Here is a 22947-nt window from a genome sequence, read left to right as displayed (position 1 = left end):
TATAATGTCTGCTAGAAACTTACTAACCTATCTAGCTTAATTGCTACTAAAAAGTTCATTTATGAGGTGCCAAGAGGCTGACATGCTTCTAAAAGTAAAAGTATGAGCTTTATTCTGGATTTTCCATTTAAAGAGCATTTTTACTTATTTCCTAATTCTCAGAGGTGTTCCAGATACTGATGGTTGCTGGAAAAGTGTCAATGGTTTCATCAGTTTTCTGTGACTAACTTAAACTAAGTTTCAGGTTTATTAAGCATCTACCTAATTCATGAAGAACCATACTAGGGTCTGAAAGGGAATACTAAAAATTCTACATTCTGTCGATGAACTTAATATACAGAATAAAATCATCACTATTAAATATCACTCATTAGTCAAAGGTTAATAAAATCTGGACCTATTAGACATTCAAATATTTTACAAGAAACTAAGTTCTTACAGAAAGGGTTGGAGAGATTGAGCAAAGAGTAACAATGTTATAAATGTTATTACTTTATCCCCATTCAAATTAGATCATTAGAATCAAATAAGTAAAATACTTCCAAAGCCTTTTAAGGCCAGAGTATAAGTCTGACATAAAATTTTAAAAGGCACATGCCCTGGCTGGTGTGGCTGAATGGATAAATGCCAGCCTGTGAACCAAATGGTCATGAGTTCAATCCCAGTCAGGGCACATCCCTGGGTTGTGGGCCAGGTCCCCAGTAGGGGGCATGTGACAGGCAACCCACACATTGATGTTTCTCTCCCTCTCTGCTCTCTAAAAATAAGAAGTAAAATCTTAAAAAAAGAATAAAAAATTTATTTTTAGAGAAGTCGAAGGGAGGGAGAAAGAGGGAGAGAAACATCTATGTGTGGTTGCCTCTGGCTCGCCTCCCTACTGGGTACCTGACCTGCAACACAGGCATGTGTCCTGACTGGGAATCGAACCAGTGACCCTTTGGTTCACAGGCCAGCACTCAATTCACTGAGCCACATCAGCCAGGGCTGTTCTACAATTTTTTAAATAGACCATTAGTCTATTACCTATTAACAAAAAGACTGCAAAAATGCTATTACAAGCACTATAGAGATATAGAATAATAGTAAGCGTGGGCTCTGGAGGCAAACTTCCAGATTTCAAATTCTAACCTCAGCACATCTCCGAGCCCTAGTTTCCTCATTTACAAAACAGGGGAAATAAAGGTATTTATGGTTTTATGGGTGGTAAATGCATTAATGTGCAAAAGTACTTTTAATAGTGCCTGGCACATAGAAAATACTGAATAACTATTAGCTATTATTACTATTTTGAGTGCTTTCTTTTGTAAAGAAATTCTTTTACTATGCAAATGTGGTTTCCTCCAATAACTGAAAGTTTGTTTTATTTTTGAAAGCTAAGGCAGATATATAGAATAAAAAGCAGCTAGACTCAATGACAATTGTGTTAACTAACCAGTATACATCATTTATTTCATTATGATCTGATAGATAAGGCTGGGCCCAACATCCGAATCCCTGTAATAAATTGTTATTTCATGAATTTCACTTATCTTCAGTAATAAGTTACAAATTACTGTGTAACAAATTAAAGGTAAGAATTCAGTAAAGTATCTTTTTAGACAAATAAACGTTGGTATGAGAATGAGAAATTACAAAGTATAATAACTAAACTGTGTAGATACTTATACCTGAAGGTTTCATCTCTAGCAGAGAGATAATCAGACAACTGATTAACTCACATCATGTGCTTTGGTCTTGCAAGTAATAAATGATCCCACCAGCTACCCTAAAAATAAGTTATTAGGTATAGAAGGAATAGGTAACTATGGAGAATTTTTGGCAGATAAGGCAAACATGCATAATCTGGAATTTTGGAGGTAATGGAAAGAGGCCCTGGAGAGCTGATAAGGAAAGTAAAACCATGCCCACCTAAGTTTCACATGAACTTTCAAAAAACGTCATTACTTTCATTTCTCCTCCCCTGCTTAAACAAATCTCACTCAGTTCTAAATCCAATTTAACAATCAGTCACCTCCTCTAAATCTTTCATAATACCACCAATTTGATTAATCCATAGTCCCACAGTACTTGGCCTGTAATTCATTTATACCTACTTTACAGAAGGTATTGTGAAGCAGTGAATAAGAACACAGGTTTTAGAGCCAAACTTCCTGGTTTAAGTCCTAACTCCAGCACTGACTAATTCTGCAATCTCAGGCAAATCATCCTTCCCTGTGCCTGTTTCCTCATCTGTAAAATACGAAGGTTATACCAGACTAGGCTAAATTTAATATCCTTTTCCCACACGTGTATCTCTGATACTGGGGTACATTTTACAATTTACTTGAAAATGATGCCTTACAGGCACTGTAGATTTGAAGAACTATGGCTATAGCTGAAGAATTGGTGTGAGGATCAAATGCATAAATTCATATAAGGCAACAGAGAAAACACACATTTAATATATGCATTGTTATTAATTTGTAGCTATTTACATAGTTTTCCCACTACATTACAAGTTTCTTAAGGCCGTATCTGACAAATGCCTCGAGAAAAGACAGCTGACTATCTTATTTAGTCCTATATGCATCCCCAGCAACTGCAAGAATGTTTGGCATAAAGCAGCCACTTAAATATTTCTTGTCATGTTCACTTTTGTATCATTTGTAGGATCTGGTTTATTCTGAACCCAGGATGTGGTTAAAAATATAATTAAAAGGAAAAGAAATACATTTGTATAGCACTGCTTTCATATCCACTATCTTACAAACTAGAAAAACAAAACAAAAAACAAACCTCAAAGACAAACTGTTTCTCATTGTAAGTAAACCAATGCCTTATAGCTAGTAAAATCCAAGATCTCTGATTAAATCCAGTGTGCCTCCTACTATATCAGCTGCTTATAGACATGACTAATCTACCTATATATTTCTTTAAGCCGGAGTTGAAACTAATGAACTAAATTACAGGAATAAGCCAGTGATACTGTAACTTATATATCATACTATTAAACTTTTTTCCCATTACATACAAATGTTACTAATGATGACAAAGAACAAAAAAAAATGTTGGCGGAAAATACAGAATAGCAACAAAGGCCAACCAAACTCTGTATAGGGCTGTCTTTGAGTTTAACCCTACCTCTGTATGGGCCCTTATATCCTTTCTTTAAAAAACATTGTTTTTAAATCTAACATTGGTACAATCCAATTTTGTTTAAATGGTGTTCTCCAAATACCTTTCTTCTGCTCTGCCAACCTCTTCTGCTTATCCTTCAAGGTTCAGATCAAATTGTCACCTTCTGTGAAGTTTTCCTATCTGAATCTTTGTTCCCCACATTCTCCTAGTAAGAGGTAAATACTCCTATCTTCTGATCTTCCACATTACCTTGTCCACAGCTCTTTTTTAGCTAAGTTATATTCTACTCTAATTTTTCTCCTAATCTTTGACCTCTCCCCTCCTACCAAGTCAAATGAACTGTGTAAGGGTAGAGGTCCTGTCTTGTTTCTTGATCTCCAGTGCAGAGCTTAAAATTGGCACTTCCTATCCAATTACTTTGAAAATTAAGATGGGAAAAGACCCCTGGAGACTAGATAATCTTTAACAATCTCTTCCAACCCCCAAAGTTCTGTTTCATTAGAATCACTCCGCTTGCTAAAGTAAACATGTTTTTCTACAATATTAAAAGCAGTTAGCCAAACTTGATTTTTAATATCACTGCCTTCTGGCACAACTTAGCTATATAGAATGTACATTTAAGAAAAAAAAAAAAGATTAGATCAAATCATGATGAGTGGGGCCTTGGTACCTATATTTTGAAAAGCCTGAGAGCTGACTATCCTTGCTATGAACCATGTAAGGTGAGAGGTAGATTTATGGTCTAAATCTGTCACCATATCTGTTCTATAAATTTTCAGATAGTAAATGTTTTACATTTTCCTGGCTATATATGGTCATTGTTGCACATGCTTAATCTTTTGCTTTTTTCCAAATATTTTAAAAGTAGAAAAACCATTCTCAGCTTGCAGGCTGTAAAAACTAGGCCCCAGGCTTAATGTGGTATACAGGCCACCATTTACCAACTCCTGGTCTAGTTTATGAATAATCAGAGAGATATATAAGGAAAGGGCAGGAACCAGCTAAAGCAATCGATATGATAATTTATCATGTTGTAAAGTTTACATCAATAGCTTTTAGTTTTAAGTTTTTATAAGCATAGATATATACTCATTAACTTTCCTAGAGCTATTACTTAAAATCAAATTTGGGTCTAAGTCAGTAGTCCCACATAGAGAATTCTGAAGACAAAAGTACATGAATTAGAAGATCTGGAAAGAGTAATACAGAGAAAACATTTTAAAAAACCACTGATATTTATTGTATCCTCACAGTACAAAAATGAGGATATACACTCTTCTTTCATGGAGTCAAAGCTAAATGAAATGCAAAACCTGAAAGTATATGAATCTCAAGTTTCTTCTCCTTGTATGTACCAATAAATGCTTACTGAACATGTGATGCTTTTTCACACGTAGACTGTCAGTTCCTGGAAGGCAGAGGTCACGTCTCTCTCTTTTTCCCCCACAGAGCAAAGTGCTCAGGCAGAATAAGACAATTGTTTTGAATGAATGAGAATAATGAATCTATCCCCAAAGGTTTTACTGTTCACATAATAATGTCCAACCTCATGGGTTTTCTTAGTCTGGCTTCAAAGTACATCACTCTATAACTTCATCTCTCATTCTTTTACCTCTGGACACAACCTAACCACAAGAGTATGTCATTGCTACCCTGTACTTTCCTGCTCCCCATCTGTGTTCACATGTCCAATTTTCCTTTCTATCCCCAAGGTCAACTTCAACAGGCATGTCTTCCATTTCTCCCCAAGCTTTACTTCATCAATAGAGAAATTCTCTTTTTTAAAATTCTATAATATTAAGTATCAAACAGTATTTTAGGTAGAAAGTATCTTCTGTAACTCCAACAGCATTTAGCATATTCCCAAAACTTGAGTCTTTTAACAAAATGTATGAGGAAAAAATTAGGTAAGTTCAAAAAAAAAGAAAAGGCTAGTTTCCAAATTGTCAAGATTTATTTTTAAGATTCTGGCTTGCTATTTTTAAATATGCTGTGAGCAGTTTAATCAAGACCAGCCAGTACTGTAGGTAGTTTTGATGTGCTAAAGACAGGTAAGAACTGACAGCTGCCATTAATTTTAGATAGCACAATGTACTATAATTTAAAATTTTAAAAGATTAATTAATATAATTTTTTAAAAATTTGAAGAGGATTTTCCATGTCTCTGATAACCATGAAGGTATAAAAATCAGAGGGATGAATGACACAAGCACTTTTTGAAGGCAGGCAAAAAAAAAAAAAAGTCTTGGGAGAGAAGGCTTACCTATCTTTTTTATAGGCAGCAGGGCTCTTTGAAGGAGGGTCTCCAAAAAAGACGCCTGTCACAGAGCCAGAATCCTGTCCTCACAGCAGAAAGGTTGTACTGGGTGAACAGATGAACAAAATAAAAATTAGCTTAAAATACACTATTCTTATAACAACTTGGCTGAGAACCCAAGAGTGCCAAGAGTATAGAATGTGCAAGTCTCGTTATATTTCACAAGAGTATGAAAATAAGTTGAAATATATTTTTATGGTGATTATTCATCTTTGCCTTCCAACAAAAGGTTTAATAGTTTATAGTTTTGTAATCCCTTTGATCAAATCATTAGATGGGAGATATCTTTGTTTAGAACATAATTAAGGACTAACAAAACTTTTTTCACATTCACCCTCAAACCACTACCAAATTTTTCAAATAGTCCACATATATGTTTACCAGAAATTATGATGTAAGTTTTTTATTTGGCAAACATTGTAGAATCGCTCACTCAACATTCCTCTTTTTATCTGCCTTCCTCCTATAGAAGCAGGGAAGCTAACACCTGGATCTCACAGCTTTCCTTTCAACTAAGGCACAAATGGTGAACACAAGGCCCACGGGCCTAATCCGACCTTCTACCTTGTTTCCGCATAGTAGCAGTGCCAACCTTTTGCTTAACTGTTAAGAAGTAGTTACATACATAGTCCTAAAATTTTATTCGGTCCTTTGAAGGCAGCAACAAGGCTGATGTGGTCCGCAGTGAAAATGAGTTTGACAGCCCTGAACTAAGGTGACCATGAATCAAAGTCCTGGCCAATTTGATAAACATGAAGACCTCTGGTAAAAGGCATCCCATCCTGTGCATGGGGAGGGGCAGTGGGAAACATTACTAGAAGAAAGCCCTTTATTCTTTCCTACCTGGAATGGGGAAATAATGCCTAAAGGTAAAATAACCATTTTCTGATCATAAGGTTAAATGGCATATATAAAGATGGCTCAGGACAGAAAATGGTACTCAATTCTTGATACCTTTTTTCTTGAGATGCTATACTGCCTGTCTGTGGAATTCGTGCCATGAAAAAAGAAGGAACTTCTGTTTTGGACATTATTAGTGAGGTTTTTAAGTATACAACTAAAGATTTTCCTCATTTATATTACAATATTCAGATACATTCTCAATACTCACAAAAATTCCAGTTTTATGTTTTCTAACGATAAGAGGTTATAAAAACAATAGAAAACAAAAACTACAGAACAGATAAAATGAAAAAAAAAGTTAAGTATGCTTTAAGGGTCTAAAATAATTATTAGACTCATTTCCTCCAACCTAGGAAGCACTGCTTCTCCCTTCTTTTCCTGTACTCTCCAGTAATTTCTCTATGCTTGAGTCTAATTTCTGTGAATGGCTTATCTGAGTATGATTTAATCTCATTAGTTCATTTTAGCACAATTCCCCTAAAGATGCTAATCCAATATGGGAACCAGTTCATTTTCAGAGTAAGTTTACAGAAAATAACTAAACCTGTCATTTTTCTAACTTCATCTACCAGTTTCCTCCTGGTTTCAAATTGCTCTCTTGCAAATGTCCAAGAGCCAAGATGATAAACAAGTGTAAAACAGCTCTTTTATGAAACAATTATTACCCAAGTAATTCTCAGAAAAAGCACCTTCTTGTTTGAGTTAATTCCAAAGAAAAAGATAATTAAAAACTGTTGTGAACCATTCACTACATACCATAGAAACAGATATAGGTATAGAGAACTTTGAACAAAATGTCTTAGCAATTATTGGCTGACATGCTAATGTGACATTTGCTCATAAAAGACTTTATAAAAACAAAGGGGAAAACTTCATCTTCATTCACTTAAAAAGTTTCTATTTACTCCAGGAAATAAACAAAATAAGTAATATTAATAGTTAATAGTTTAAGAATAAATAATATTAGTAATTCTCTACAAAAAAAAAATCTGCAAAAAATTCCATCTACAGGCAATCCACCATTTTTCCAATCAGCCTACAACTCTTCTTTCTGGTCTCTTAGAAAAGAGGTCCTTTCATGGTCATGACCCAAATACCTCCATTTATGAAGTCCCTAACAAGGTTTCACTTAACCAAGTCCTCAAAAAATGGAAGCAAAAAGAGAAACAGTTATCATAGAAATACTGCTCCTCCTGCTGGCACTTACCTTCCTCCCAAAGAGCTTTTCACAGAAATAGAATCAGTAGTCAAGTTTTTGAGGAGGGCAGCCCTAAATCTGAAAGCCTTTAGAGAAATAAAAAATTCCTATACTTATTGGAAGGAGATTTATTTGGGGGGTGTGGAGTCATTTCTCAGACCAGATTTTGCTGGCATTGTATTTTATGAAGTCAGCCTGTATCAGCCCAAGCAGAAAAATTGAAGCAGAAAATAGAGTACATAATACAGCTTTTATACTGTGTAACTTTATATACTTAATGTCCATAAAAGCATCTTTCTGTTTTCTTTTTTCCTCTATGTATTTTCATCACTTGATCTGGCTTTCTAGCAAAAGCTCCTCATTTATGGCACTGTAGAAAGAAAGACTGTGATATACAGTAGAACAGTTTCACCTGTGATCAATTAACCAGTAACCAATATGGTTATAAATCAGAAATTATCTATATTCACAGACTACTACTACTTCTAACAATGAAACAATAATCTGGAAAGCTAATAAGAAAATGAATCACATTTCTAAATCCAATCTTCCTGCACTTCAATAATGACAGGAAAATTAGATTCAGAAATCCTATGTATGGTAAAAGGTCAGCTGAATACTAAAAATAGCAGTTAATACTTAGTACTTGTACCAAGCACTGCCCTAAGTGCTTTACATAAAGTCACTTAGTACAACCATTTGAGGCTGCTATTATTACCCCCATTTTACAGCAGGAAATCTGATGTTACAGAGTTTAACTTACTTGCCCAAAGTCATACAAAGGTATACTTGGATTTGAACTCAGATAGTTTCCAAAGCCCATGCTGATAAGCATACTGCCTCTATGAAAAAAATCAGATGTTTATATTCTATGACAACTTTCCGTGCTTTAAAACCTGCCTTTAAAAAGGTTTTAAAGAAAGTATGGTGAATACAGTAGATAACCAAAATTTTGTTGAATGAGAAATAATACTATTACTACACAATTACCACTACTGCATATTCATATAGGAACAAACATGTTTTCCTCCCATATAGTCTTAAAATCTATTCTATAAAAACCTTAGTGCTCAGCTCTGGCTGGTATGGCTCAGTGGGCTGAGCACTGGCCTGAGAGTCAAAAGGCCGCCACTTCAATTCCCAGTCAGGGCACAAGCCTAGATTGCTGGCCAGGCCCTGGTTGGGAGTGTGTGAGGGGTAGCCAATGGGTGCTTCTCTTCCTCTCTTTCTCCCTCCCTTTCCATCTCTCTAGAAATAAATAAAATCCTTTTTTATTATTTTAATCATTGTTCAAGTACTGTTTTCTATCCTTTACTCCCATCCCAGCCCACTCATTCATCCCCGCCCCCCCCCCCCCCCCCCCCCCCCCCCCAGTTTTTGTCCATGTGTCCTTTGTGTTTGTTTCTGTAAACCCTTCCCATTCTCCCCTGAAATTCCCTCTCCTCTCCCCTCTGGTCACTGTCAGCCTGTCCTCTATTGCAGTGTCTTTGACTATATTTTGCTTATTTGTTTTGTTGTTTAGGTTCCTGTTAAAGGTGAGATCATATGGTATTTGTCTTTCACCGCCTGGCTTATTTCACTTAGGATAATGCTTTCCAGCTCCATCCATGCTGTTGCAAAGGGTAGGAGCTCCTTTCTTTCTGCCGCATAGAATTCCATTGTGTAAATGTACCATAGTTTTTTGATCCATTCATTTACTGATGGGCACCTAGGTTGCTTCCAGCACTTAGCTATTATAAATTGTGCTGCTAACACTGGGGTGCATAGGTTCTTTCGGATTGGTGTTTCAGGGTTCTTAGGATATAATCCCAGCAGTGGAACTGCTGGGTCAAAAAGCAGATCCATTTTTCGTTTTCTGAAATAAATAAAATCTTAAAACAAACAAACAAACAAAAACCACCAAAAACAAAACAAAAACCATAGTGCTCAGATTATTCATCTTCCTTTTACACCAAAAATGTATTAAAATATTTATGAAATACCTGCTAGATTTGTAATATTCTTTCAAATATGAAGCATTTCAAACTTAGCTTTACTAAAGTCTTTATAAAAATTTGACATTAAAACATGCATGGATTTTAAATACCTGAAGACAAATATACACAAAATACATACTTGTACATATAAAACCAGAGTTCACCACATCTTTATTCCCTCTACTCTAGAGGTTATCAACTGGAGGTGATTTTGTCCCCCAGAAGACATTTGGCAATGTTTGGAGACATCTTTGGTTTTCACAACTGGAGGTTGGGGAAGCGTGCTACTGGCACCTAGTGGGCAAACATTATACAAGGCACAAAATAGCCATCCACAATGAAGAGTCTTGACATTTTGGCCCGAAATGTCAACTCACATTAATCAAGTCCTAAATAAGACCCAAGTACATTACCCAACTTATACAACAAGTTCTGATCAATGAAGGGCAATAAAACAAAGTTAATATAGAGTCTACCAAACCACTATTAACAATAGGAAATTATTTCCTTGTACCCATTCACCACGTACTTGACTGAAGACACACAAGGAAACGGTATAAAGTTAACCTTTTAAATGGTTCAGCAGTTATTCCCTTCCTGAAGTTTCACTTTGAAAACTAAATATTCAACATTTAACAAAGATTTGCAAGTAAAGGAAACTGGCAGGCATTCCTAAGTGATACAAAACTTGTCCACCAATTATACTTCAAATGCTCTTATTCTTATTAATTAATTCCCAACAAATTGACCAGGGAAAATGGTGGTCCTTAAACCCCTTGCTTTTTGTATAAAACAGAATAAAATGGTTCAAGACCATCATATTATATTAATATACTATGAACAATTCTTTTAAAATCTGCTCCTTTGTGTTCCTGTTCAGGATATGAACCCCTCTCCCAGTACCTTCCCTTCCCATTTGACCTACTCTAGTCAATGTCGACCTCAAATCCAGTCCACACAAACCTCACTCTTCCAACTTTTACACACTGGCACAGCAATAAAACTAAAAGCTTCTCAGGGGAAAGAAAGGGTTTATATGTAACTATTTACATGTCTTCAGAATTAAAAACAACCAATACGGTACTGATAGTTCCTATAATCTGTTTTCTGGCTAAACCTGTGATATAGCAATACTTAACTTTCCCCAGGAAAAGAAATGAGAGGGGGAAAAAAACAAAAGTTTTACCTCCTCTTCACTTTCTTTATCTTCATCCTCTGAAGACTCTTCCTTGTTCTTCTTTTCATCTTCATCACTGCTAGACTCATCTGACAGAATTTCAGGACATTTGGTTCGCTTCGCTTTCCTTGACATTCCAGAACTGTTCCGTTCCTTTTTGCTGCCTTTGCTAGAAGTTTTTTTAGATTTCGGCAATGGCTGCATAAAATAAAATAAGTCCCAATGAGGTATTATATTTCCAAGTCAGTATTTTCAGTTTATGAGACCTACTTCAACTCAATTCTTCTTGTTCTTATCTCAAGATATTTCCAAGCTTAGCAGCTTTAGAGGACAATTCATTTTTAACTTAATATGTCATTAATCTTTTTGTCTCAACTACCCTTTCACTTGTATTCTGAACACCTAGGCAAGAGACACCTGGCGAATGTTTAAATACACATTCTGTGTTTTGACATGGGACTAGAAGCCAAAGTACACACTGTATTAAGCTCAGACACTTGTTTACACTTTATCAAGATATTCTGAATTAGATTATAACTTATTTCATTTCTGTGAATATTAGCCACTGCCAGAGAAGGTTCTTGTTTTAGGGGATCCTTTAATCAAAGGGCTGGGAAGAACCATCCATAAAGTAAATAAAATCTCACCATACATATTCTGAATTTATGAACTATATAGTTTATATTCATATTACCTCTGAGCTCTGCTTTCAATAATGCCAGCATTATATTCTCACTCATGATTGGAAACAAGCAGTAAGTACCAAGTATGTTAATTATGAAACTAAGAACCACAAAACAAGTACATCGTCCTTACTTTGATGATTGATTAAAACACATTTAAAAAGCGGAGTACATCATGTGAGGAAAATGATTATGTAAAACAAATTTAATTTTTAAATGCTTTCTTGGGGAGAATTTGCTAACTTCTAAAACTGAAAACCATAAAATAACCCTACATAAAGGATCTAAAAAGATATACACTAAGAAGTTAAAATTACTTATTTCTGAATTATGAGTATTTTTATTTTTGCCTGTATTATTTTCCGCAGTCAACAGGACCATTAAGAAAAGTTCCAAAAACGGGGGAAAAATTCTATAATATAACCTTAAGATGCACAATTGTACAAATATCAGTGATTACTTTAGGCAATACTTTTTATGAAACTATCAGAACCACTGGTCCCTTCTCTACCAAGAATTTCCAGTTGTAGAGGTCACTGTCTGTCACCTGCACAACAATTAAGAAAAAGTGGCTGCTTGTGTAATGTAGTATTCTCAGGCAATCTACTTCTACAGAATAGCCCCTAATCTGCCCAAACAACCTACCTACCCTTTTCAGAACAGATTGGGAAACAGCCAATCTAAGTCACTCCAGAAAATTTTAAATTAATGGACCAAAGATATTTGTCAGAGAGATTCTCTAAAGCAACTTTCTTGAATGAATACAGATATCCTTGTTGCATGAACTATTACCATTACCAGAAAACAAATACATTTAGATACAGTCTTTGATATCCCTGTTTGGAGAACAGGTACTCTCACTGTCTGAACTTGCACGACTCACTTGCACATATGAAATCCAGGGTTCAAATGTTTTTAGAAAAATATGACAACTCTCACTTTCCTCAGCTCAGGAACCAAATGCAGGTAGTGAAAACATAATTGGTACATGAAATTAGTAATATGAGGACTAGAATAGGTACTAAATAAATCTACACAGGAAAATAAAAGCTTTTAAATCATTCAAGTAACCAATCAAGAAAATGCAACTTCTAAAAATAAATAAGCTTTTAATTAAAAAACAGTAACATATAAGTGCTTTAGACCTTTCCTACATTGGCTTTAAAATTAATCTATTTATCTGAATCCAGTGTCAACAGTATCATCCCATTTTGTAAAAATTTTTGTAAAATCTGATTAACAAATAATCAAAGTGGAAACACAATAGAAAAGTAAAACAATGTTAATTCAACAATATTAAGATTACACAGGAGAAAAAATTAGTACTAATAAGTTTAGTGTTTTCCTTAAGTGATGAAGTATATGGTAGCATAGAAAACAGTTTAAGATACCATTCAATTTAGTAGTAATTAGAATCAAATATGAAAAGTTAAGATTCTATAAGGAAGGATAAAACAGTCTTTCTCAAAGTATGGTTCATGGACCCTGGGGTTTCCTAAGAACTTTTCAGAAACCTACCAAGTCAAAACTATTTTCATAATACCAAGACATTTATTTGCTCTTTCATGGTGTTGACATTTGCACTGATTAAGTAAAAGCAAAGGTAGGTAAAACTGCTGGCACCTTAGTATATTTACTAATCAAAGCAGAGCAGCACAATGTGCTAGTAGTCATTATATTCCTCACAACCACACACCAGCAGGAAAAAAAGAGGTGTTTCACTTTTTTGATGAAGCAGTAAATATTAACTATATTAAATACAAACTTTGGAGTATGTGTCCTTAGAATACCTAACAAAATGGGAGGTACAACATGAAGTACTTCCTGTACAAACTGAAGTTCACTGGTTTTCTCAAGGAAATACACTTGTGCTATTGAGATGTGACCTAAGCTAACTACTTTTTTCATGGAATACTGTTAAAAATAATCATTGAAAAACTATGCCTGTTTGGACTTAGATATTTGACATATTCTCAAAAATGAAGGACATGATCCTGTCAGATCAAGGAAAATAACTGCCTATTTATTACCAATGATAAATTTCAAAATTCAAGGGAAAATTAGAATTTTGGAAAATTAATGTCTATTACCATGAACCTGACAGCGTTGCAATACCTAAAGATTTTTCAGGTGAGATGGTGGTTATATTAATGAATGTACCAACATTTGGAAGATACGCATAATTCAGGGAACTAATAGTTCCCAAATGGTGAATGCATATTACAAAATCATGCACACAGGTAAAAGGTCCAAGTTCATTAACATGGTATCACATGCCACATTACAACTAATCTTTAAGAAACTACCAGTGAGAAGTTTTGGTATTACATTAAAGGAGAATATCCACAATTTTTAAAAAAGGTTTTTAAAATACTCCTTTTTCTAACTATTGTATTTTGCCATGTATAATGCATACCCATATTTTGTGTACATTAAACCCAGGATTATTATGCCCATTATTGTGCCCATGGCATGTAATCACTGTGCCCATGGATAATATGCATCCTTACATTTATTTCAAAAAATCTGGGCAAAAAGTGCACATTATACAAGGCAAAATATGGTACATAACTTGGAGAGGCTGGGTTTTCTTCATATACTTCAAGCAAAGCAATACATCACAACAAATTAAAATGCAGAAGCAAATGAGAATATAGCTATCTTAAGTCAGACATGAACAGATTTCATATAAAATATTACTTTTGTTTCCATGCAATGGGCATTCTGCTGAGAAGTTTTTTAGTTTGAACTTAGAATACAGAATATATCAGATTAGCCCATGTAAACAAAACCTCTTGGGGTCCTCATTCATTTTTAAGAGGGTAGTAGAGTTTTCAAACCAACACATTTGAAGATCAGTGAGGAAAAGAATATAAAACTATCCTTCATAACTTTGGAAACTTAGTAACTGCTTCTGGGGCAAGTATTAAAGTTGTTAAATAAAATTCTAAAGCAGCAGAGGTTTAGCCATAATAAAAGTACAGAAAAATAGAAAGATAATATCTTGATAATACCCCATTTTTAAGTAAACCAATTTGAAACCTCCTTGAAAAATCACTGTAACCCTTAGGTTTGTAGTTATATGATGCAAATATCACTTACTGATACTAACAGGACCAAGAACAGACAAAAACAAAGCTCAGAGTTATTTTCTGGTTTCTAACCTTTAGGACCTCTTCCCTCATTGATAGTGTTCCCCTGAATCCCTAGGCCCTCTTAATGACTTCACAAGTTCTTTGCTTTCAAAATGAGGAAGAATATGAAAATACTTGCTGACAGACTTAAAACTGAAAATGCAAGGTCATGTAAGTACCACTTCAACAGACATTTTAAGTCAATGATGTTATTTGTTACTATCAAACAATTAGGGCAAACCTAATCTAGATTTTAAGAAGAGTAGGGTGAACGATAAGGAAATTTTACATCCCTGTCCAAGTCCTGACTCTGCAGAGGATTCTCAAAACCAAATCCAAGAAACGTATTACAAGTCAGCTTTATGTCACTTTTACATAACTGTATTCTACCATCTAGAAAACATCCAATCTAATAAACCCCCATTTTGTCTTTCAAGACCTGATCACAGATTGCATACCAGTCCAACACTTTATCCTCAACTCAATCAGTTTCTGTTCTTCCTGTGCCTTCTAGATACATAACTCTGGATACTTGGTTTGTACTTCTGGCCCACCTGAAATTTAGTTAATAACTATTTGTGTTAATTTTATATCCTTTATATCTGATAAGGGAAAACATATCCATATGCCTTCTATGTTATTTCTATCATGACACTGTTGCAGATAGGTCAATGGAATGTATATATATTCTTTAAATGTAGACGATTTTACTGAATGTTGACAGCAATGCTAACTAAATTGTTTCATAGAAAAGAGAAACTAAGGAGACACTATAAATAACTGATTTGTTACTAAAATAATACAAAATGGTCCTCACTTTGCCAGAAGGCTTTGGATGCATTAAGAAATTCAAGATCCTCTTCACCAGCTCACTATTTACACCTGATCTCTCCAAATCAAGAACCTCACAGATGCTTTTTAGCATGGCATTTCTAAATCTGAAAAAGAAAACAAAAAGGTGATTATGCTGTCAAGTTTATAAACATTCCCCACAATATAAATGCAATAGCTAACCAAACTGTCTAGGCTACAAACATTAAAAGAGTACCCAATGCTCCTCTGAATCTTAGAAGTACTCCTAATAATCTTGATTAGTGTACAAATACAACTAGATAAGATTATTTAAAAATTGAAAACGCTATTCAACAATTCTAACAAGGTATTAAAAGAATACCTAAGTTAATTACTAGAAAATAATATAAAGTTTTCAATTCTCTAACATTCATGAACTTGATCATTCTTCTGCTGATTATGACTAAATATTGCATTCCCCAACTTCAGCATTCCTATTATGTTTCAATGAAGAAATACATAATTATCTTTATTATCTAGAGGTCTTAAACTATAGAGAATTTAATAAACAAAAGCTCTAGTATATCATCTTGGTTGCAATATGGGACAGATACTGTTTCTATCAAATTATCTTCAAAAGCTTATAGGTACTTAAACAGTACCTATAAGTGGAGGAACAGAATGGCTGACAGGACAGAAGTGAGAGAGTTTTCATTATATTCCCTTTAGACCTTCTGCAATTTGGACTGTGAATGATTTCCCTATGTATATTGTTCTTCTTTTAAGAAACAGAAATGTCTTGAGTTTTCAATAATCTTGACAGCCACTATCTACTGGAAAGTAATGAATATACCAAGTTAATAATTATGAAGACAAATCAGGTGTTGGGCATTTAAAGCAAAAAATCAGCAGTCTACTAAAAATGTATGGGTGGTCACAGTAAATGTTTAAAATTAAAATTTAAAGCACACTGATCAAAATATGGTATTTATAAAAATAGCTTACTTTTTCAACATTTCTTCCTTCTTTTTATATTCACTACTTCCTTTTTCAAATGGAAAGCCACTGAACTGACCCACATTCTTCTTTAATGAAGACACCTGAAAATGTTTCTCTTATTATTAATTCTACTTATTAGTAATGTACACACGAAAAAATTCAAAGCCAACATCTTTATTTTTCCGTCTCCAAGTTACAATATTGGTTTATGGAACACTTCTTACAATTAAAAACTGTATTTATTACTAAAATATTAACATTATAACAGGCTTACAAACTTTATTTTTTGAAAATGACAATTTGAATGAATTTTCATCTAGCAATTTTTACCGGTAATCATAAAACCACAAGTTAATGTTATGTGACAGTACCACGGGATGTGGCAAGTTACTACCTAAAAAGACATCCTTTCCCTCGGTAATAAAAAGTTACAAGTAATAGGAAATTCAATGATTTTACTCTTTGAAAAGAACAACACACCTTCAAATGAGATAACATGCATAAAAATAAATTATACCATGCCTCAGATATTCTAAGCTAACATCATCAAATTTTACTTTTGCCCATGTACAATCCCAAAGCAAAGCTTCGATTATGTGGAATACTTAAGTTGTGTATGCAGTACAGTAGCCCTTCATCCATGGATACTGTGGTCTGAAAAATACTGTAATTCTGGAAATAAAAACTCATAAGTTTTGTATGCTATTCTTCTTTTTTTATTTTTATCCTCAGCCATGGGCATGCTTATTGATTTTAGAGAGAAGGAAGGACAGGGAGAGAAACATTAAAGTGAGAGAGAAACATCAACTGGTTGCCTCTCATTTGCACCCCAACAGGGGACTGAACCCATAACCTAGGCATGTGTGCTAACAGGGAACAGAACCCACTGGCTTAAAATTTTACAGTCAATTCTAAGTAGCTTGATGAAATCTCAAGGCATTCCACTGGGACATGAATCATCCCTTTATGGTTCCCCCTTATCTGAGGGGGATATGTTCCAAGACCCCAGTTGAATGTCTAAAACAAGTTAGTCCAAAACCCTATATATACTACATTTTTTCCTATATATACACATACCTATCATAAAGTTTAGTATGTAAATTAGACCTAGTAAGAGATCAATAATAATATCCAATAAAGAAAATAGAACAATTATAATATACTGTACTAAAAGTATGTGAATGGTTTTGGGACCATTATTAAGTAAAATAGGTGTTACATGAACAAAAGCATTGCGATAGTGAGAGTCAATCTCATAACCAAGACCTCATGCCAAATGACTAACAGGTAAGCAGAGTATACAGCATGGATATGCTGGACAGAGTCATACCTCAGGTTTCTTGCCCGTTAGTCACTTAGTAGCCAGCTTGGATGAACTGCAGTAGTACCTCAGTGCTTTTGTTCAAGTAACCCTCATTTTGCTTACAATGGCCACAAAGCACAAGAGAAGTGATGCTGGCAATTCAGATATGCCAAGAGAAGCCATAAAATGCTTCCTTTAAGTGAAAAGATGAGTACCATACAGTACAATAAGATATTTTGAGAAAGACTACATTCACATAACTTTTATTATAGTACATTGTTATAATTGTTCTATTTCAATATTGCTTATGGTTAATCTTGTACTGTGCCTAACTTATAAATTGTTTTTTTCCTATACATACCACCTATAATGAAGTTTATAGTATGCATAGGGTTCAATACTATCCTCAGTTTCAGGCATCCACTGGGGGTCTTAAAATGTAACCCATACAGATAAAGGGAGACTACTGTAAAATAATTCAGTAAATAAAACACTGATTTATTTTAACAAATCTATTGGCAAGGAAGTACCACCTAATTTATCAGATATTTGCTCAAAACAATATATAATTATACTGTATCATTTATTCTGAATGACTAAAAAAGTCCAAAAAATAACTTCTTATCCAATTAAAAAATCACTAAAATCATCACAATCTGACATTTCAGTTTGGCATAAAAACAACTTCAGTAGAAAGATCCCTGGATATTGCAATCCTAATTGTTAATATCCAGCTATATATCTCTTAATAAGACATTTTAAAAGTATGTGTCTCAGTTTGCTCATTTGTATGGTATGGAAATTGAACTATCTGATCACTAAAGTCCTTTCCAGGTCTAAAATTATGCTTCTATTGTGAAGTATTTTAATACATATTAACATAGTAAATATGCTACTAGGTTGAAGGTATAAAAAAGGTCTTACTGTGCCTGGCCTGTTGTAAAGCAGTTTATGTAGATTTCTAAGTTCATCTGTTTTCTTCTTACTCAGGAAGAAATGTATCCTTTCAATTTCACAAAGTTTCTGCCCCTTTCCTAGCAAAAAATACCATAATAATTGAAGTTAAATACCATTACATGTTTATACATTTACAAAGTTAATTTAATGGAAATTATTTTTAGAGCATAATTTACATAACTTTTGCTCTAATAGGGCAAATTAAAATAACAATAATACATTGTTAAACTACTTAGTTAAAAACTAAGCACTACTAAACATCACTTTGTATATTTTAGGCATTTTCACCATAAAATGAAAGAACATAAACTTACCTTGTGCAATTGTAAATGGCTCTCTTTGTAAAGAAGAGACTTGCATTGTCAACCTCTCAACTTTTTTCTTTTCCCTCTTGCCTTCCACGATGAGACTCTTTTCTAGAAATTAATTTAATACTTCTTAAATGACAAAAAGCTTAAAGAATACATTTTTACTGGATAAACATATAGAAAATAATCACAGAAATCTAATACCTTACTCTTTGCCTCAACAGATTTTTTAGAAGAAAATTAACAATATGAAAATACCTGGTTGATCAACAGCAACATCAATTTTTTTTTAGAGTAACAGTATACTTACCTGGCAACCTCACAGGGATCCATTTTAAAAAATCAGAAAGCAAACAAACTTTTATCCAACTACAATTATTGCTACAAAAGTCCAGTTTGTGAAAAATCACCAAAGCCCTCACTTAGCTTATTCTTTGATTAGATGTAATTCTATTAATTAGAATTCAATTCACTGTACCTCAAAAACAGTTAAGAATTAAGATTATAAGAACTTCAAAAGACATATAGAAAAAAGCAGTAATTTAGTAGGCTGACAAAAAAAAAAAAAAGAAAACAAAGACCTTAAGTAAGGCAAAGCAGCCTGGAGTTACTATGGAGAGGATAAAATTCTACACGTTTACATTTACTGCAATCAACTGGGAGAGCATTTGTGTTTCTTTGTAGTATAATAAACAATATTCACATTTATGATTATGTCATTAAAATATTAAATTGTTTAGTCCAGACCGCTTTTTTAAAAAAGCTAGAAAATATACTTAGAACACTAAGCCTGATTTTCTAAAACCACTTACCCAGTGCCTGAGATAAATAACAGCACACTGTACTATATCATTGGAGATCCTGCCAATCATTTAACTGCATGCTTATTTTGTGCAAAGCTCCACAAGATACTAAGGGGGTCTGAGCAGATGATTAAGACATTGACTATCTCTTTTAGATTTTACCTGGGGGGTAATGAGACACAAATATTGTACTCCAAAGTAGATAAAATGCCTTTCCTAAAAACATAAATGAGAGTTCTGAAAGTTGAGGAAAGAGTAATTATCTTTGGATTAGGGAAAAAGGATCAAAACATTGGAGCTGGCTTTGAAGGACAAGTAAGATTTGGACATGTAAGGGTCTGTACAGAAAGAATTAGGAGAAAGGGATTATAGCAGGTATATTTTGGCAATGGTGTACAGAAGAGAAAGCACTCAAAAGCGACACGTTTGCTTCCTTTCCCTGAGTGATTTAAACCATTTACTTGAGTTAGATTACCACCTATCGGCTAATAATCTTCTTGGTCTATCTGTAGTTCAGAGCTTCCCCCAATCTGAGTTTCAACACGGCTGCCAATTGGACAGCTCCATTCATGTCCTATAGGTACCTAACCCAATGCATTCAAAACAGAAGTTATAATCATTTCCAAACTCACTCACCTTCATGAACTGTATCTTTTAGAAAACAGTAATACTGTTGACCCAGATACCACAGGCAGAAATCTAGGAGTCATCTTTTACTAGACACCCCCCCAACTCCTGCCAAGAAAACCAAGATAACTCAGTTCCATCCCCGATTTGGCATAGAATTCACTGCCTTGTTGTTTTTACACCTCAGTAGTAGACTTAAATTTTCAGGGCCAAATAGGATAAAATGTTCAGAATTTTAGAATGAGGGGAAAAAATAAACTGGAACAACTACGAACTGCTTGGGAACATTTTCTTAAACAATTTTTATGTTGAAATTCACCATCTCTGTGATACCCAAACCCTTTCAAAATGACTGAAAAAATTAACAAAGAAAGACTGGAGGAACAAGTGTTTCTTGAAAGTCTTGGACTAGCAGATATTGCAGCAAATCTTGTTATTGTATAATTAACAATTAAAAAATAACTTTTCTAAACATTTTTGTGCTTAAATGTGGTCATGCTCCTTTCTTAAAGCACCTACTATTTGAAACAAAAGGCATACCATTCAGTGTAATCTCAACCCAGATAGTATTTATAAAATGCTGACCATGGACTGATTTTGGCTTAAAAGAAATTAACAGTTAAATCTGCTTTGGGGAACAAAACTTCAAATGTCTTTGAAGTCTTGTCTCAGCCAAGTTTGGCTGAGCTGTAAGCAAACCTAGACTGGGCTAGCATCATCAAAGAATGTACTTCTGATAAAGATTTTTAAGTGGTCAGAAATATCTTAGGAAGCTGGCACATTTCAAAATGGCACTGCCTCCTCTGCTTCGGATGGTACTGATACAGTACCATCCCTTAATTCTGCAAGCTGCTTCTGTTTCATGTCTCCAGTCAACTGGTTAAAAATGCTCGCCCTCAACACCGAAACCGAAAAGGCACTGAGCTCATTATTTCATAGTTCATCGCTTTCGTATTTAACTACAGACTTTCTCAAGTACCAATGGCTTTCACCGGTGTTTCCCCCATGAAAGTAACTCCTCTATGCCTTTTAAAAGAACCTCTGCTTAAGTTTAGTAAACAAAGTATTTCCAGGACTAACAACTCAGTGTGTCGTTTTAGTGAAGACCTTACAACTACCCCCAAAAGTAAAAGATGTGTGCTCAAATCATCATAAGATTAAAAAAAAAAACATTATCTACAAAGGTTTGGCGTTTTAAAAACAGATCTGAAACTTACAAACTTCCTGTCAACTAATGAAATGTTATGAAAGTACATTGAAGATGAGAAGTCAACTGCACTCCAAAGTAACGTAATAACAATTCTGAGTATTATTTTTTAAACATTGGAATTCCCAAAGTTAGTAAACAAAGTATTTCCAGGACTAACAATAACGCAGTGTGTCGTTTTAGTGAAGACCTTACAATTACTTCAAATTTACCCAAAGTTAATTCTCTGCTACTGCTCAACAAAAACATAAACTTTGCATTCTTGCTGACAATCAATCCCACTTAGTGCCTCTAAGCGCAAAAAAAGCAAGGAAACTGTTTTCCTGTAAAATCCATCACTTAGAAAGGGAACAGGACTTCCCACCCTTTTCTTCGTCCTCGTCCTCGTCCTCCTCCTCGTCCTCACTTTCCTCTCTCGGGCCGGAAATTTCGGGTTCTTTCTCGGATGCAGGATGGTCAGTTGTTTCCTCTCCCTCCGCAGCAGGGCCCGAAGAGGACATACTGTCCACCTGCGGACGGTAGAAAGCCAGGCGTCTCGTTCTCCTCACCCCCGGCGATGCCCGCCACCACCCCGACACTCCTCTGCCCTAGGAAGCAGGGACCGCGGGAAACCCGACCTCAAAGTTGCCGTCCTCGGTAGCGAGAACAGCGAAGCTCCCTCCCCCCGGGCAGCTTCCCTCCCGCTCAGCCCGAAGCCCCGGAATCCCGAAGCGGGAATTCGCTCGGGGCTGAGCCGCCCCTCCCACCACCCCGGCCGCGCTGTATCCCCTCCCCCGCTCCAGGCCGCGGTCCAAAAGGCCGCGGCAAAGCTGGCGGGCCCTGTCGCGAGCGCCCCACGGCCTCCCTGCCCCAAAGTGGCCCTCACCACTAGTTCTGGCCGCAGCAAAACTGGCGCGCCGGGCACAAAAAAAGCTCCGGAATGCTGCGGCGGGCGCCGAAGAGAAGGCGCGCGGGACGCTGTCTGGCGTGACGTTCGCTCTCGGCTCCCCAGAATCAACAAGATTTTCAAAATGGCGGTTCGGGCATGAAAGCGGGAATGCGGTAGCCAATCAGGACCGCGAGCTGGGAGTTGGCGCGCGCGGGTCGGGGAGGAGGGCCTGGCAAGGCACCTCGCGGGAAACTGGGGTGGCTGGGTGGGGCGGGGCTGCGAGGGGTCGTCCTACAGCAGACGGAGGGGCCGAGCGCTCCTTTCCGCACCGGGCAGCGTCTGGCGTGCTGGCTGGGTCTGCGGAGAAGCTGGACCAAAGGAAGCTAGGGGGCCTGCGGGGGGCAGGGGGGCGGGCGGATTGTGTCCACTGCTGCTACCCGGAAAAGAGGAAGCGCAGTCACGGGGCCTGGGACAGGGCTGGTCAGTGATGGTAGAGAAGTTTACAAATCACGGAGTCGCAGTCTACAGTATTTCACAGAAATGATCGATCCCATTTAGGTTCTTGTGATGACTCCCGA

The 22947-nt window shown here is 35.7% G+C and overlaps 1 protein-coding gene and 1 long non-coding RNA gene across 3 annotated transcripts in view; one reads left to right on the top strand and one right to left on the bottom strand.

The window, feature by feature from the left end:
- DEK (DEK proto-oncogene) overlaps nucleotides 1-22734 on the bottom strand; it is a 30296-nt gene extending 7562 nt beyond the window's left edge. Inside the window, exons 1-7 of one of the 2 annotated variants that reach the window (XM_028511777.2) lie at nucleotides 22367-22734; nucleotides 21866-22010; nucleotides 18871-18972; nucleotides 18524-18633; nucleotides 16303-16397; nucleotides 15323-15443; nucleotides 10698-10886 (exon numbers count right to left, since the gene is read on the bottom strand). In XM_028511777.2, coding sequence (XP_028367578.1) covers nucleotides 10698-10886; nucleotides 15323-15443; nucleotides 16303-16397; nucleotides 18524-18633; nucleotides 18871-18972; nucleotides 21866-22001 — 753 coding nt within the window. In that variant the 5' untranslated portion in view covers nucleotides 22002-22010; nucleotides 22367-22734. Of the gene's footprint in view, nucleotides 1-10697; nucleotides 10887-15322; nucleotides 15444-16302; nucleotides 16398-18523; nucleotides 18634-18870; nucleotides 18973-21865; nucleotides 22011-22118; nucleotides 22226-22366 lie in introns of those variants that run through there. The other variant, XM_036026457.1, reaches the window with a different exon arrangement.
- On the top strand, nucleotides 169-14659 carry LOC118500711. Its single transcript, XR_004903288.1, has 3 exons — nucleotides 169-182; nucleotides 12385-12389; nucleotides 14486-14659. It is a non-coding gene; the product is annotated as an uncharacterized LOC118500711 (long non-coding RNA).
- Nucleotides 22735-22947: the final 213 nt, after the last annotated feature.

This window comes from Phyllostomus discolor, chromosome 5, assembly GCF_004126475.2.
Source record: "Phyllostomus discolor isolate MPI-MPIP mPhyDis1 chromosome 5, mPhyDis1.pri.v3, whole genome shotgun sequence".
In the NCBI taxonomy this organism is placed as follows: Eukaryota; Metazoa; Chordata; class Mammalia; order Chiroptera; family Phyllostomidae; genus Phyllostomus; species Phyllostomus discolor.
The sequence above is the reverse complement of the archived record's forward strand: the minus strand, read 5'-3'. Positions and strand labels throughout refer to the sequence as shown.